This window comes from Halichoerus grypus, chromosome 10 (genome assembly GCF_964656455.1).
Source record: "Halichoerus grypus chromosome 10, mHalGry1.hap1.1, whole genome shotgun sequence".
In the NCBI taxonomy this organism is placed as follows: domain Eukaryota; kingdom Metazoa; phylum Chordata; class Mammalia; order Carnivora; family Phocidae; genus Halichoerus; species Halichoerus grypus.
The window spans coordinates 100,467,437-100,483,242 of NC_135721.1; the positions used below are offsets into that span (position 1 = coordinate 100,467,437).

Sequence of the window (15,806 nt, forward strand, 5' to 3'; positions counted from 1 at the left end):
TTCTCATTAATGTCTTTCTCCTCAATTCTTGGTAACCTATTCCCACTTTCACTGCTCTAACAACACTATTTATAAAGATTACTAACGACCTAATCAACAACAGCGTGTCTGCTTTCAGTCCTACCTTACTTGACCTCTTTGAAGTCCAGCACTGTTGGTGGTCTCCTAGAAACTTCTTCAGTACTTTCTACTCTGCTTCCCCTCCTTCTGATCCTTTCTACTTCATGCACACTCCCTTCTTAAAGAACTTCCCTGTCCACAACTTGGAAAAGGTACCCTATTATTGCCTGGTCACTGCTAACTAGTCAAGTGCAACTGGTGCGCAGGTGAATGTTTAACTACAGGCTTCAGAAAAAAAAAGGTGCCCCGAGTTGTAGTGTTTGTCAATTTAAAAAAAATTTAGTAAGTTTGATATAATCAAAATCTAAATATGATACAAACTGAATTAAGGAAGACTTTCTGTAAAAATAGTCAAGTTTATTTCTTAAAGTAAATTAAGTCATTGAATACATATACCTTATTCAAATGTTGTGCTATGTAACCTCTTCCACAACCAACATCCAAAGCAAGGGAAAAATTTCTAAAAAATAGATACAGAAGTTATGTTTTGTCTGTAATAACACAGTCCACAAAACAATTACTAAAAACTAATTTTTCTTAAGTAAAAACATTTTAATGAACACAACTTTCAAAAAGTTACATCATCTGCCTTTTCTGCCTCACCTTATAAGCTGTTTCTACCAGAGAACATATTGAAGGAGCAAGTCTATCTAGTCCAGACATTCACAGGACCTCACAGTCAACTGGCTTTCCATGAGGTTGCTCCATGATGTGGATTCAAAGAACAAATTTAGTGGGGATATTTTAATTTAATAATATGTACAAATAAAGAATGAAAAGAAGCTAACCTAAATTAACATGAAAATATCGGCATGGAATTGTCAGGAACTTAATTATCCCTTTTTCTCAAATTTGTTGAAGCAGCAGATAATTTAAAAATCATCATGTAAAATACCATGAAATACTAACATGTTAAACTAAAAACAAAACAAAACACCAACTAAACAGTAGCTAACTTTTACTGAAATCTTAGCAGGTTTGGGGCGCCTGGGTGGCTCAGTCGTTGGGCATCTGCCTTCGGCTCAGGTTGTGATCTTGGAGTCCTGGGATCGAGCCCCGCATCGGGCTCCCTGCTCAGCGGGAAGCCTGCTTCTCCCTCTCCCACTCCCCCTGCTTGTGTTCCCTCTCTCACTGTCTCTCTCTCTTTCTGTCAAATAAATAAATAAAATCTTAAAAAAAAGAAATCTTAGCAGGTTCAAAGCAATGTGCTAAGTGTTCAAAGTAAGTCAACCCAAGGTCACTCAACTAATAAGCAGTAGTCAGAACTTGAATTCAGTTAGTCAGAATTTTGACCCAGAATTATTATCCCCCATACTACATTGCCTCCTCTAAATATATGTCATACAAAACCAGTTCACACATCTAATTGTAAGCCAATTTCATATGACAAGAAAACTTAAAATTTTATCCACGAATAACATTTTTTATATTGGAAACAAAATTGGCAGTCCTTTTTCAATTTCTGTTAAAAACTTATGTCAAAAATATAGACCACCAGTACACAGTTGAAGAACTGGTGGTGAGAAAGAACCATTTATTTACATAATGCCCTCTATCTTGATTGTGAACATAGGCAGTATGACATGGTAAAGTACACAAGCTTTGGGATCAGAAAGACATGATTTAGAATTCTGGGCCTGTAATTTATTGGCTCTGTGACCATGGACAAGTGATTTAATCTTACTGAATCTGTTTCCCCATCTATAAAATGGAAAAGTTACTACCTCCCTCAAGAGAATTTTATGAAATGGTGCATTTAAAGTATCTAGCACAGTACAAATGCTCAACAGAAGTTGGTTATAAGTTGTTACTACCACAGATTATAACAGTTTTTTTAAAAGATTTATTTATTCATGAGAGAGAGAGTGTGAGCGAGTGCACATGAGTCGGGGGAGGGGCAAAAGGAGAGGGGGAAGCAGACTCCCCACTAAGCAGGGAGCCCAACCCCAGGACCCTGGGATCATGACCTGAGCCGAAGGCAGACGCTTAACCAACTGAGTCACCCAGCAGTCCCCAGATTATAACAGTATTAAATGGACTTCAGATACCACAAATAAGACATTTAATAATCTGTGGGGTTAGTTTTTTAAGAATCAACAAAACATCAGTGTGGACAATATAAACTATACTTTGTAACAATAGAATGTTAGTGCAAGGGCATTTACACTGGTATTTTTTTAGACTGGTATTTTTAATAATTTAGTTCTAAAGAGTTAATGTTAGTTTAAGACATGCTTTTAGCCATAATCACAGGTCTCTCTGTAGATCTGTTTTGCTCAGTACTATGACATAAAAAGATTATAAAATCCATACTGATTTGGAAAACTTAATGTTTCATTTTTAATAAATGGCCTAAAATCCAGACAAATGAATGGCTGCAGTACACAGAACTAGCTATTTGTTTCAGAGCCTTAAAATAATGGAATAAAACAGATGAAATGGGGGTGATTATTTGTAACAATGAGGCATTTTTTACCATATGAAATTAATTCATCCCAAGATTCTTTTAAGTAGCAAGAATATTTCTAAAAAATGACTTGAGTTTTTGATTTTAAAAAAATTCCCCTTTTTATAAACAAATGTAATAAATTCATCCCATGTTGGTCTAATTAATGGATGTCTTTTAAACAAAAGAGCACAAAAAAGTGATTTGCTAACATCACAGAACAATTCTACAGTAAAGACATTATTTAACCATTATTTATGTGGTTCCTGCCACACAGCTGTAAACCTGAATTTGTAAAATTGTTATGCCTAATACAGAGCATTGAATTCATCAAGGTTTTAATACTTCATTAAAGTGTTCTCTTCTCAAATCTGCCTCTACGTAATTGTCATAGAACCCTACTGCCATTAACAATACTTAAGATAAAATGGCCAAAGTTTCATATAACCTGAGTGGGGAACAAATCTAGGTAGATTTCCTTCACTGAGATAGTAAAGATTCTGTTGTTAATTGTAGTTAAACTTTTAAAGCTAGGTTTATTAAATCTTAAAAATTGACAGGTGGTCAATTTTTACCTCCATTTTTGGAGCAATGTTTTCATTACTGGCTTTTAGCCAAATGAAACTGGATCAGTCATTCAGGCTCATAGAAAAGATCTGAGTTGTACTTCTATTCATTCTTTTTTTTTTTTTGGCAAAAAGGAAAAAAAAAGAACACTTGCTCTCCAGACATAAAAAAGGAGAGACTTGGGGTGCCTGGACGGCTCAGTCAGTTAAGCATCTGTGTTTGGCTCAGGTCATGATCCCAGGGTCCTGGGATCAAGCACATCAGGCTCCCTGCTCAGTGGGGAGTCTGCTTCTCCCTCTCCCTGTGCTTCTGCTCTCTCTCTCTCTCTCAAATAAAAAAAAAAAAAAAAAAAAAGGAGAGACTTAAGAGTGTGATTAAAATCACTAATCCCGGTAATAAATTCCTCCAGATTCTGCCATTCAAGACATTAAGCTCTCAGCATTCAATCTCTTGAATCTTCAGCCAAAAGTTAATTGTATTTTATTATGATAATCATTACTTACCTGGCTATGTCATACACACGGTCTGCAATCCGACTTCCAACCTGAAGGATTACAAGCAGCAATGATGTATACAAGTTGAGTAGGTTTAAAAGAGAAGCAACACTTTTTCTTATATTCAATAATCCACATGTTACTTATGTTTCAACATGTTGATAAGTACTTCTCACTATCCCATTTTCAATGTGACCACAAATTATATAAATTTGACCATAAATTATAAACACCATAAATTAAACTATCCCAGGAAACAAATTCAGGCAAATTACTTCAGAAGTCCATTTAATGAATCCAAGACTAAATATTCATGAATATGTATATATTTGGCCTTTACATTGTATGTTCTATATAAGATTACAAGGATAAGAAGCAACAGGAGCATAACAGATACATTATTGTCCACAGATATTAGCATGAGGTCTATGAAAGTGAAAAAATGTTGTTAGCTAGGGTTTATTACAGATCAATGTATAAAGATCACTTTAAAACTCTATTATTTGGGGGCACCTGGGTGGCTCAGCTGTTGGGCGTCTGCCTTCAGCTCAGGTCATAATCACAGGGTTCTGGGATAGAGCCCTGCGTTGGGCTCCCTTCTCAGCGGGAAGACTGCTTCTCCCTCTCCCACTCCCCCTGCTTGTGTTCCCTTTCTCGCTGTCTCTCTCTGTCAAATAAATAAAATCTTTAAAACAAAACAAAACAAACAAAAAAACTCTATTATCTATAAAGACTCCTAAGAAATTCTGTGGAACTACTAAACAAGTAAACAACTTTTCCAAGGAACATGTGCAAATTAGAAAGTCAGCCAAATCTGAAGAAATTGCACTTTATGCTGTTCTCCCCAATCCCATCCCAATCTAAAAGAGGCCATAAGGTAGGTGCTTCCTTTTTGCTAGGCTAGCTTCATCTGTCAGGAATAAAGATGTGAGAAATAGTCCTCACACTCTACTATTCTTTCATAAACACCCCAGAGTTTCTATTAGGACTTGGAAGTTCAGAACATATGTGTATTTGCTTTGGGGGGTAGTGGGGGAAGGGAAAGAGGTATACCGGATCTACATGCTTTGCTTGGAGAAGAGTGGTTAGAAATATACATCTTCTAAGTACATGTCATTCATTATGAACCCTAAGAATGAACACAATCATCATCTGGTCAGGCCAAGCTTGCACAGACCTCAAAAACTGTTTCTTGCTTCGGCTTTAAAGAGTTCACTACACTTAACTTCAATTTTGCTTCATCCCCAAAGAAACATTTACTTAGGCCTGAACTTGGTGCTGTGTGTCCAGAGAGTAGAAACCCTCAGTTTCTAGTCCACCTGGACAGAGGAAGAGGTCTTTCAAACAAGCACAAATCTGAGATCTTAATTTATCTTAGTTACTTTTCCTAAAACATATATCAGATCCTATCACTCCACTGCTTAATTCAACAGGCTAGGGGCGCCTGGATGGCTCAGTCGGTTAAGTGACCAACTCTTGATTTTGGCTCAGGTCATGATCTCAGGGTTGTGAGATCTAGCCCCAGGGTTGACTCTCCCCTCCCCCCCAAACAAACAAACAAACAAAAAACCCATTCAACAGGCTCACATTCTTCTAGAACAGAACCGACCAATAGAAAAACAATGAGAGCCATATGTGTCATTTTAATTTTTTAATAGCCACTTTTTTTTTTTTTAAGATTTTATTTATTTATTTGACAGAGAGAGACACAGTGAGAGAGGGAACACAAGCAGGGGGAGTGGGAGAGGGAGAAGCAGGCTTCCCACGGAGCACGGAGCCCGATGCGGGGCTCGATCCCAGGACCCTGGGATCATGACCTGAGCCGAAGGCAGACGCTTAACGACTGAGCCACCCAGGCGCCCTAATAGCCACTTTTAAAAAGTAAAAAGGAACAGGAGAAATTATTCTTCACATATTTTACTTAGCCCAATATAACAAAACTACAATTTCAACACGTAATCAAGATTAAAAAAAAGCTGTTAATGAAATATTTTGCATCCTTTTTTCACACTAAGTCACTGAAATGCAGTGTATTTTACAGATCCAGCACATCTCAACTGGACTAGCTACATTTCAGGCACTCAATAGCCACATGTGGTCAGAGATTACCATACTGAATGGGCAGTTCAGTTAGACGAGAAAATCCAAAGTTCTTATCTACAGCCCTAATAACCTGCGCCTTCCCCGACCTCCTCTCCCACTCTCTCCTTCACCGAAGCTTCACTGGAGGCATCAACAAGGTCCTTTCCGCCTCAGAAACTCTTCACTTGTCCTTCACTTTGCTTATAAGGCTATTCCCTCCAGATCTTAGCTTGCCTAATTCCTCATCATGTCGTCTGCCTGAGCGGCCTTCTCTGACCATCGCAGTCATTATACTACTTCACTTTAGTACCTCACCTTACTTCTTTGGCTGAAATTACATTTCTTGTTCACCGACGCCCCCAAGAATGAAACCTCCTGAGGGTAGCGGTCTTACTCCGCCCAGGACAGAGCTGTAACTCAAGCGATATTTGCTGAATGAATGAATGAATGAATAGCACCTTACAAATATCCTCACCCACCCCTTCAGTGATTACAGTAGACGCTGAGACAGGCAGTGCAGCTGCTCAAGGTCACCCGGCGGGTGGAGTCAGCTGGGGTCGGCTGGGACCTGGCCGGAGCCCCCGAACCGGCGCCAGAGGTCGGCGCCGCCCTCCCTCACTGCCCCGCGGGCTCACCTCCTCCTTCAGGTAGTCAAACTTCATCGGCTCAGGCTGCCGGGCCGCCCAGTTTTTCTGTTTCCTCTTCAAATCCCGGTCGAAGATATTTAGTGCTCTGGGCGAGGTGCTGCCCGGGGGAGAGACGCCGGAGGCGACCTTCCTGAAGCGGAGGTTCTCTGCTGGGACCCCCGCTGCAGGAGGTCGCCGCCACAAGCGCCAGAGACCGCCCAGCCCCACCATGTCCAGCGGTGACGCCACTGGCCGCTGCACTTATCTTGCGCATGCGCCACCGCGGCTCCGGCGCCTGCGCCGGAGATCGCCGCGGAGGGGAAAGGGGAAGTAGTTTGGACCAGTTCTCTTGCCATCACGGCGGAGCGTCACGCGGAGGATTGTGGGTGTGTGTCGCACGTGAGACTCGGCGAGAGCTCGGAGGAGGTTAGTGGATTTGGGTTTCAAGAACGGCGGTGGAGGGTGCCGAACCAGTCTTTGACAGGGTCTCCTTTGGATTCATGAGGGGTTGCGCCCTTTTCTTTGCCATTCCAGTGTCATTTTTTAGACTTCCTTGGTCCTCTCCAGGGTCCTGTCGAGGGACCTCAGCCCAGTAGCTGTGCCCTGAGGTTTGGGGTTAGGAAGGAGATCGCCGTTCTAGGACCACCCTGGTGTTCTCCGCTTTAGAGGGTGGGTAGAAGGAAGAGTGGGCTGTGGAGTTGAAGGTGGGCGTCGGAAGGTGAGGTCAGGTCACCCATCTCTGTCTGAATATCTGACGTTTATCGAATGCTTTCGTTGTAAACATACATATGCATTGTCACTAATAGTTGGATGAGATGGTACCTACCTTGTTCCCTGTTTGTTCAGAGGGGTAAATGCTTACCTGTATAAGTGCATCATTGAAACCTATGTGTCTTTTTTTGACGTATAAAAAATTGTTTTCAAATTTAAGGAAAAAAATATAAGCCTTGCTTTCAGAACAAAACACTGCTACCCTGTTTGATCAGTTCCTTTTTGTTCTTAATAGTCAATGACTCTTGGGACGCCTGGGTGGCTCATCGGTTAAGCGTCTGCCTTCGGCTCCAGTCATGATCCCAGGGTCCTGGGATCCAGTGCCCCATGGCCTCCTTGCTCAGCGGGGGAGCCTGCTTCTCCCTCTGCCTGCCGCTCCCCCTACTTGTGTGCGCGCTCTCTCTTTCTCTCTCTCTCTCTGACAAATGGATAGATAAAATCTTAAAAAAAAAAAAAAAATCAATGACTCTTAGCTCTGCAAAAATCAAATCGAGATGCTAAACCCTTACTGTTTTCAAGGGAACAATACTAATCTCTCTCTCTCTCTCTCTCTCTCTCACACACACACACACACACACACACACAGAGTCTAATTATGTTTTGGGGAGAACCAGCCCATATGGGCCTTACTTATAGAATAAGAAATTATACAGAGAAGAGATGTTTATTAATAACTGGGATGAAAATTTACATGGTTTTTGAAGGATGGTCGGATTTAAAGAGGGAATTTTGTGAGCTGAATCTGAATTGATTTGAGTCTATTTAGTTAGGAGACTAGCCTTGTAGAACTAAGGGCTGATCAGAATAGTAGCATGAAGTAAGGACTAACAGAAAGAATGGGACCAGAATGTGAAGAGAAATAGGACCAACTGAGGCTTGGGAAACTTTTGATTACATTAGCTTTTAACTTGTAACAGGTACACAGGTATACAAAAAGAAATGTAGAAATTCTAAGTGAGTGCAATTGGCTAGTAAGCGTTTGTCTCCCTCTGTAAAGCCCTGGAATTCTGCTTGGTTTTGTCTTAAATTTATTTCTCCAAATGCTCTATAATCAAAAGAGGATATTCTGATAGTTTTTGTTTTTCTGTATGTGACTCAGAATAAGTTTGGGAAATGAAATTGGATGTGTTACTTTTATTTATATTTAACTTAGAATATATTGTGAATTAGCATTTTTTCCCGAAGCATCTTTTTTAACTAACCCTTCATTATTGTAATATTTGTTTTACTTTTTAGGATTTTATTTCTTCAAGCATTTGTCCAGTCAGACATTTAAAAATGGCATCCAAACAAGAAATAATGAGTGACCAGCGGTTTAGGAAGGTTACAAAAGACCCAAGATTTTGGGAAATGCCAGAAAAGGATCGAAAAGTCAAAATTGACAAGAGGTTTCGAGCAATGTTTCATGACAAAAGGTTCAAATTGAATTATGCTGTAGATAAAAGAGGACGCCTCATCAACCACAGCACTACAGAGGACTTGAAACGTTTTTATGACCTTTCAGATTCTGATTCAGATCTATCTGATGAAGATGATAAAGCACTGAACCAAAAGAAAATGAAGAAGAAAAAACCCCAGACTAACAACAAAATAGAATCAAAAAATCTAGTTGAGGAGAAAAAGAAAGAAACCAAGAAAATTAATCAAAAGGATTCTGGAGATAAAAATGATTTATATAACTCTGACAGAATCCAGAAAATGAAAAAGTCATGCAAATCTAAGAAGGTAGATTCAAAAATAAGTCCCAAGAAAGACAGAGAAGAATTTACACAAAAAAGTGCAACAGAGAAGAAAAGCATTGTTCAGCATTGTACAGACTCATGTCCCAAAGGAAAACTAAGCACAGGAGACTTGGGCCCCTCTGAAATTGTGAAATCTCCCAAGGTCAAGTACTCTGAGACAAGAAGAGAAATGCAATCAGGTTGGTTGGAAAGAATTATATGTTCTTTGAGATTACATTATTTATTTTTATACTGATTTTTTTTTTTAAAGAAGGCATATATAGTATTTTCATAGTATAATGGGAATGATCAAATGCTTATTTGGGAGTATAAAGCTGTGAAAGAAAAAAATGCCATAAAATGATTATTAATCTTTTATTTGGTGCCATAATGGCTAAGAGAGGAAAACTTGAGGCTAATGAATGATTTTGATTTGTGGTAGGCACTAGTGAGAGCTATATTCTTTAACCAGATAAAGTGTTATATGTTGTCATCACATAGTAAGAAGAGGTGTGTCTGAAGAGGGCTAGTAGAGTTGTGTGTTCATCCATCCTTCATTCAACTACTTTTAGTAACTAGTATGTGGCAGGTAGAACATGAGTAAGACATGGTCCCCCATCTTGGGGCTACTGCTAGCTTATATGATGCCTGTGCAAATTAGAAAAAGTTATGCCCAAGGGCGCCTGGGTGGCTCAGTCATTAAGCGTCTGCCTTCGGCTCAGGTCATGATCCCAGGGTCCTGGGATCGAGCCCCGCATCGGGCTCCCTGCTCCGCGGGAGGCCTGCTTCTCCCTCTCCCACTCCCCCTTCTTGTGTTCCCTCTCTAGCTGTGTCTCTGTCAAATAAATAAATAAAATCTTTAAAAAAAAAAAAAGAAAAATTTATGCCCTTTTGGATACATAGAACTCTTAGACTTCACCGTTTGGTAAGGGACAGCATCTTTGAGTGAAGCAGTAGGTTTATTCCGCCTGAGCAGACACAGCACCTCTGCAAGGTGCATAGCTTGTTGAGTGGATTTGATCTTGATTTCAGCCCTTCCCAAGATCCTGTATTGCAAATAAAAGCCTGCTAAACTCTACAGTGGCACCAGCCTAAAGCAGCACTGTCCAATAAAAAATGTGTAATTTTGAATTTTCTAGTTGACACATTAAGAAGTGAAAAAAACAGGCGAAATTAATTTTATTAACATACTCTAATACATCAAAAAACTGTTTTAATGCGTAATCAACTTAAATTTTAATGGCATAGTTTGCATTCTATTTTCATACTAATCTCAAGTATAAAATTTGGACGAGCCACATTATAAGTGCTCAGTTGCCACATGTGGCTGCAGGTTACATACTGGACACCACATATCTAAAGTGGAAGAAATTAGATCTGTAATATAATAAAATAATAGTAAGTGCCATAAAAGATGTTTAGCAGAGGGCTATGGGAATTCAGAGGAAGAGGTCACTCAAGATATGGTAACCAGAGAAAAATTCTTAGGGGAAGTACCATAAGGTTTGGAAAAAGTAAATTGAGAGACCAGAGCACTCTGTATAGAATGGACTTTTTGAGCAAAGATATGGTTGGATATGTTCAGAAGAAATCAGTATTCCCATTTGATTAGATAATAAGGTCTCTGAAGGGGTAAGCGGGTAATACAACTAGAAAAGATTGTTTGGAACTAAGAAACATCTGATTCTGGTTCATGCTTACTTGTTTACTGAGCTGATTAAAATTTGGTGTCCCCTCCAGTAGCAAGAAATTTTGACTGTTGGTGTTGCCTGTTGTTTATGTTGTTAACTGAAAAATTGGTATTCAGATGAGCCAAAGGCTGGCCATGATTACAAGATCCAAGGAGGATAGGCATTGGGAAAAAGTCAGAGAGGACTTGACAGGCTGAGATCACATTTGAAAGGTAGGAGGTATCAGGCAGTGGGTAGAATTCTAGATAGCAGGGACTAGGAGGTAAGAGTGGGATCTCTTTCCATTTGTAGTGGAACCAGGCAGCAAACTGAGGTATAGGGAGAGGGATAGGAGTTTGGTTACTGAAATTGGAAAATAAGAATAGGAACAGCAGCAAGGTTTGTTTGATGATGAGTTTGTGAGGCAAGTCAGTCTAGCATCTTAAATTTCACTTGATTTAGGGCACTGGATTAATAAAACATATCCATAAAATCCTTTGGATTGATTTTATAGAATCTTTTTGCATATCTTTTTTTTATTAAAATTTCTCAATAAGCTTGAGAAATTAGGATAGATTAATCAGGAAACAAGGCTAAAGTGATTTATGTGAGGATACACAGAGCTGGGCCTGCAACTCAAGTCTTTGAAAAATCTTTCTGCCGCATCATATTGCTTCCAGTAGTTTTCATCGGTTCCACAGTCTAGAAAGGCAGTATGTGTAAGTAGGGATTAGTGACTTCATATGTAAACATCTTTTGTTCATTATTCATCAGTTACCAGCAACTACTCTGTGCAGAGAGGTTTTTTTTTTTTTAAGATTTTATTTATTTGAGAGAGAGATCACAGGCAGGGGGGAAGGGGTAGAAGGAGAAGCAGACTCCCCACTGAGCAGGGAGCCCAATGCGGGACTCCATCCCAGGACCCTGGGATCATGACCTGAGCCGAAGGTAGACGCCTAACCAACTGGGCCACCCAGGCACCCCTGCAGAGAGGTTTTTTTTTTTTTTTTTTTAAGATTTTATTTATTTATTTGAGACAGAGAGAATGAGAGAGAGAGAGCACATGAGAGGGGAGAGGGTCAGAGGGAGAAGCAGGCGATGCGGGACTCGATCCAGGGACTCCAGGATCATGACCTGAGCCGAAGGCAGTCGCTTAACCAACTGAGCCACCCAGGCGCCCTGCAGAGAGCTTTTTAAGTGCTACAAGGTAAAGGTGATGTGAAGAGTGCAGTTTGGTATCATGTGTCATAAAATGTTGATTCCCAGCATTGCACCCCTAAGAACTTATTTTAAGTAAATAATTGGGCGTTTGTGCAAAGAATGTGCATCTTAGCATTGTTTTTAAAATTTTAAAAGTAACATAAATCATTAGGGAATTGATTAAATAAATTGTGATATACCCAAACGTGTTTATGATATATGAAGTTTTAAAAATAAGTTACAAAATAGTATAAACTGTATGATTAGCTACTTAAAAAAAATTAGTGGGTACATCATAGAAAACAAATTTAGGGAATTGTGTACCAAAACAACCATCTAGTTATCTTTGAATGAAAAATTACTAGTCATTTTTATTTTCTTAATTAAACCATATTTTCTTAATTTTTTTGCAATGAGCATTCATTACATGTATAAAGCATTTTTTTTTTAAGTAGCTAGGTAAGTACTGTTTACAGTTACTATTAGAGCAGTACCATCCAGGAATAGAGATAATCCTACATTATCTATCTAGCCTTGTACATGGTGGACTCTGAGCAAATATTTACTGAATGAATCAATACGCTGAATGTACTTGATGTTGTCAAAAATATTAAAATACTAGATCTTTTTTAAGTCTTGCGTGTATCAATTTATTATACAACCCAGAGTGTGGTATGTGTACCATTGTCATATGTGAAAACGGCATATGTGAGATGATTCTCAAACTTTTTTATGTTAATAGTTATGTATTTGTTTCAACATATTAGGAAAAAATGTAATCACTACATTACATCTGTGACTTCAGAGTCTAAATATTCAGAGATATTTAGAACAAAGCTAATTTTTTTAACTTAAAAAAATTCAGTTTAATGAAAAACAGTGAAATGCAAAAATCATTGAATGGTATAATAATGACTGATGCTTGAGAAATATTGCAATATTAGATAAAGCTAAGTCCCCAAGGTGTTATTTCTGAGCATATTGCTTAAAGGTGAATTCTGATGCTTGTCTCGTAGTAACTTTCTTTCACTTTTGTGGTGGCGTTTTTCTGATCCCATATGCAAAACTTATGATCATGCATTTTTTTTTGCTTTTTCACACCTACTGGCTAGTTATTTTTTATGTTCCCCCACTCTCTTATGTGGGTACATCATAGAAAACAAACTTAGGGAATTATGTACCAAAATAACCATCCAGTTATCTTTGAATGAAAAATTTAAAGATAAAATAAAAACCCATTTCTTTTCCTCCTAGCAGAACTCTTTTTCATTTAGCCTCAGGTCAAATGGTATCTTCATGAAGCTTTTCTTATTGTAAATACCTCTACAGGCAAATTTAGATGTCTCTTTCTGTGTTACTTTAGAACATAGCTTCATAAATCAGTAAACAATTTCTTTTTGTTTATGAACCCATCAAGAGCATGAGATCATGTTACAAGCCATCTCCCTTTTCCCTTTCCTGAGCTCAATGCATTTTACATAGTAGATAATAAATATTTGGACAGTGAATGACTATTATAAGATTATAGGACCAAGGAAAAAACTAAGTTCGAATTTTATTCCAAGTATTAAGCTTTTAAATTTATTTTTTAATTCTACAAGCAGAGCCTGTAAGCAGAAACATAATCTCCAACTTAAAGATGAATAAAATGTGTAAGATACTGTATATCAACATACACATATACCCACAATAAAATCATATGATTGCTTTAGAAATAGAAAATGAGTTTTTTCAGAGTTATGTGGGCTAAAAAATCCAACTTAAGTAAAAACAGTCTTTTACTTTTTGTATATCGCTAACCATAGTTAGTTACAAAGTTCAAGATTTAGCAGAAAACTTACTATTTTGCTCTGCATAGGTGATCTAATCCACATCACAACTTCTGTTATTACTACACATGAATGAGTGAAAAATTTTATCTCCAGCGTGCAACTTTTCAGAGCTGTAGACTCAGACGGCCAGCAGCCTTCTTGATATCTCCTCTTACGCGATTCACAGGCACTTCAAATTCAGCATATTGAAAACTGAACTCATGATCCACCTCTACCAAACAGCAAAGTGGTTCTTTTCCAACATCACATGTTTATCCAGTTGGGTAGCTAGCTCTGCACGCTGGGAAGCTAGGACTCATCTTTGACATTTCTAAAACTTCTTTGTCCCATACCGCAAGCCCTGTCACTAATTACTGTTGATTTTACCTCCTGACTCTGCAACTCTGAAGTGAATCCATTCACGTCTTTCTGTCTCTTTCTAACAGTTTAGTGCTACCTTCATCTCTTGCTAGGAGTCTTATACTATATTTCTAATTCTGTAGTCACATCTGCTTTTAACTCCCTCCAGTCAATTTTCTATAGCGAGTCAAGGTGATCTCACTGTGCAAATCTGATGATGTCCCTCTTTCTGAAAATATAATGGTGGCTTCTCACTGCTTTTATGACAAAGTCCAAACCTTCTACATGGTTTTTGGGAAGCACGGCCCCTACCTCACTTTCAGTTTAATTTGTTACTTGACTCCTGGCCATCTGCAATCCAGACATTCTTGCCAATTTTTTCCTATTCGTGGATATTTGCATTTGTTTTTTTTCAGTGTTTGGAACATTTTCCTCATCTATTAGTCTAATCTTGAATACCTCCTCTTCATCCTTCAAGTAGCAACTCAGTTATACTTATTTAGAGACTTTTATTGTATGCTTTTTATGTGTATTGATTTGATTGGTTTTATTTGATATCTGTCCATCTTCCTCTCGACTATTAAGTTCATTGAGGGCACTGATAGCTTCTCTTGCCAATAATTTTTATTGCGCACCTAGCACACAGCAGGCACTCTGTAATTACTGAATGAATATGTGAATCTACTTGTATGATCTGGGTATATGTCAAAATTTCTGTTAAGTAACTTCAGCATCAACTTTGCTGAATTTATGTTTTTTTAGTCTATTTCATAGAAATTATATTTTTACTGGATTTGAGGTCAAAATAAGTTGGATTCAATTTAATTGTGTTTACATTTTTTAAATTTCTCCCTGCTTCAATCTTTTTTGCAGTGATTCCACTAATAATGGCAAAAGACAGTGATGGTTATGGAAACTCTACAGGTGGTAAGATGTTTGACAGAGATGCTCTGGAGGAAGATTCAGAAAGTGCTAGTGAAATAGGTGATGAAGAATCTGAAGATGGAATTACAGGCACTGGTAGAACTTCAGCTGATGAAGATGATGTTGATGATGATGGAAGTGAAAGTGATGAGGAGGAGGATGAAGATGAGGATAGTGACGATGATGAAAGTGACAGTGGCCCTGATCTTGCAAGGGGTAAAGGAAATGTAGAAACTAGTTCTGAAGATGAAGAAGATATGGCAGATTTACTGCCAGAGGACTCTGGTTTTGAGCACGCTTGGAGAGAATTAGATAAAGATGCTCCTCGGGCTGATGAGGTGAACTTTTGAATAAATTATTTGTGAAAAGCACAGTAAAAGTAGCATTTATGCATGGTAGAATTGATGTCATTAAATTGAGTGGGAAAACCTTTATTGGTAAATAATATTCTTAATGATTAGTCTGATTAAAACTTTTTGATATAAAATAACTTCTTGATATGGAAAGTAGCTATGTAAATTAGATGTCTGTCCAAGCAAATAGAGATTAGTTAAAGAAAGGTCACATGAAATTTTTTTTTTTTTAAAGATTTTATTTATTTATTTGACAGGGAGACAGCGAGAGAGGGAACACAAGCAGGGGGAGTAGGAGAGGGGGAAGAAGGCTTCCCGCTGAGCGGGAACCCTGATGCGGGGCTCGATCCTAGACCTGAGCCGAAGGCAGACGCTTAACGACTGAGCCACCTAGGTGCCCCAGGTCACATGAAAGTTTTAGAAGATACTTATTGTAGCTGGTAGAGTAACATACTCAACCTCCATACCCATTCATGGGTAGCAAAATAGCTTAACAAACTTGGTTGTTAAAAAGTCAGCTGATTATCAAGTTCTGATTCAAGAACTAAGAACCTAGTAAGAGAAAGTGCTTATCTGTTAACAGTTTTACCACTGTGTGACTCAACCGAAGTTTTCTTTTACATATTGAAACTACTTAGATAAATACTGTATTGGTGATTTC

General features: G+C 38.4%; 2 protein-coding genes across 8 annotated transcripts in view; one reads left to right on the top strand and one right to left on the bottom strand.

The window, feature by feature from the left end:
• NDUFAF5 (NADH:ubiquinone oxidoreductase complex assembly factor 5) overlaps positions 1 to 6,628 on the bottom strand; it is a 34,948-nt gene extending 28,320 nt beyond the window's left edge. For 3 of the 6 annotated variants that reach the window (XR_013441941.1, XR_013441942.1, XM_078056921.1), the window contains exons 1-3: positions 6,345 to 6,628; positions 3,637 to 3,677; positions 517 to 580 (exon numbers count right to left, since the gene is read on the bottom strand). Coding sequence is in view for 3 of the 6 variants with exons in the window: in XM_078056921.1 (XP_077913047.1) it covers positions 517 to 580; positions 3,637 to 3,677; positions 6,345 to 6,566 (327 nt within the window). In the remaining 3 variants the exon portion in view is untranslated. The remainder of the gene's footprint in view (positions 1 to 516; positions 581 to 3,636; positions 3,678 to 6,344) is intronic. The other 3 variants (XM_078056920.1, XM_078056919.1, XM_078056922.1) reach the window with 3 other exon arrangements.
• Positions 6,629 to 6,652: 24 nt separating this feature from the next.
• The window catches only part of ESF1 (ESF1 nucleolar pre-rRNA processing protein), a 63,043-nt gene continuing 53,889 nt past the window's right edge, over positions 6,653 to 15,806 (top strand). The window contains exons 1-3 of one of the 2 annotated variants that reach the window (XM_036083808.2): positions 6,653 to 6,761; positions 8,343 to 9,027; positions 14,742 to 15,130. In XM_036083808.2, coding sequence (XP_035939701.2) covers positions 8,385 to 9,027; positions 14,742 to 15,130 — 1,032 coding nt within the window. In that variant the 5' untranslated portion in view covers positions 6,653 to 6,761; positions 8,343 to 8,384. Of the gene's footprint in view, positions 6,762 to 6,791; positions 7,005 to 8,342; positions 9,028 to 14,741; positions 15,131 to 15,806 lie in introns of those variants that run through there. The other variant, XM_036083809.2, reaches the window with a different exon arrangement.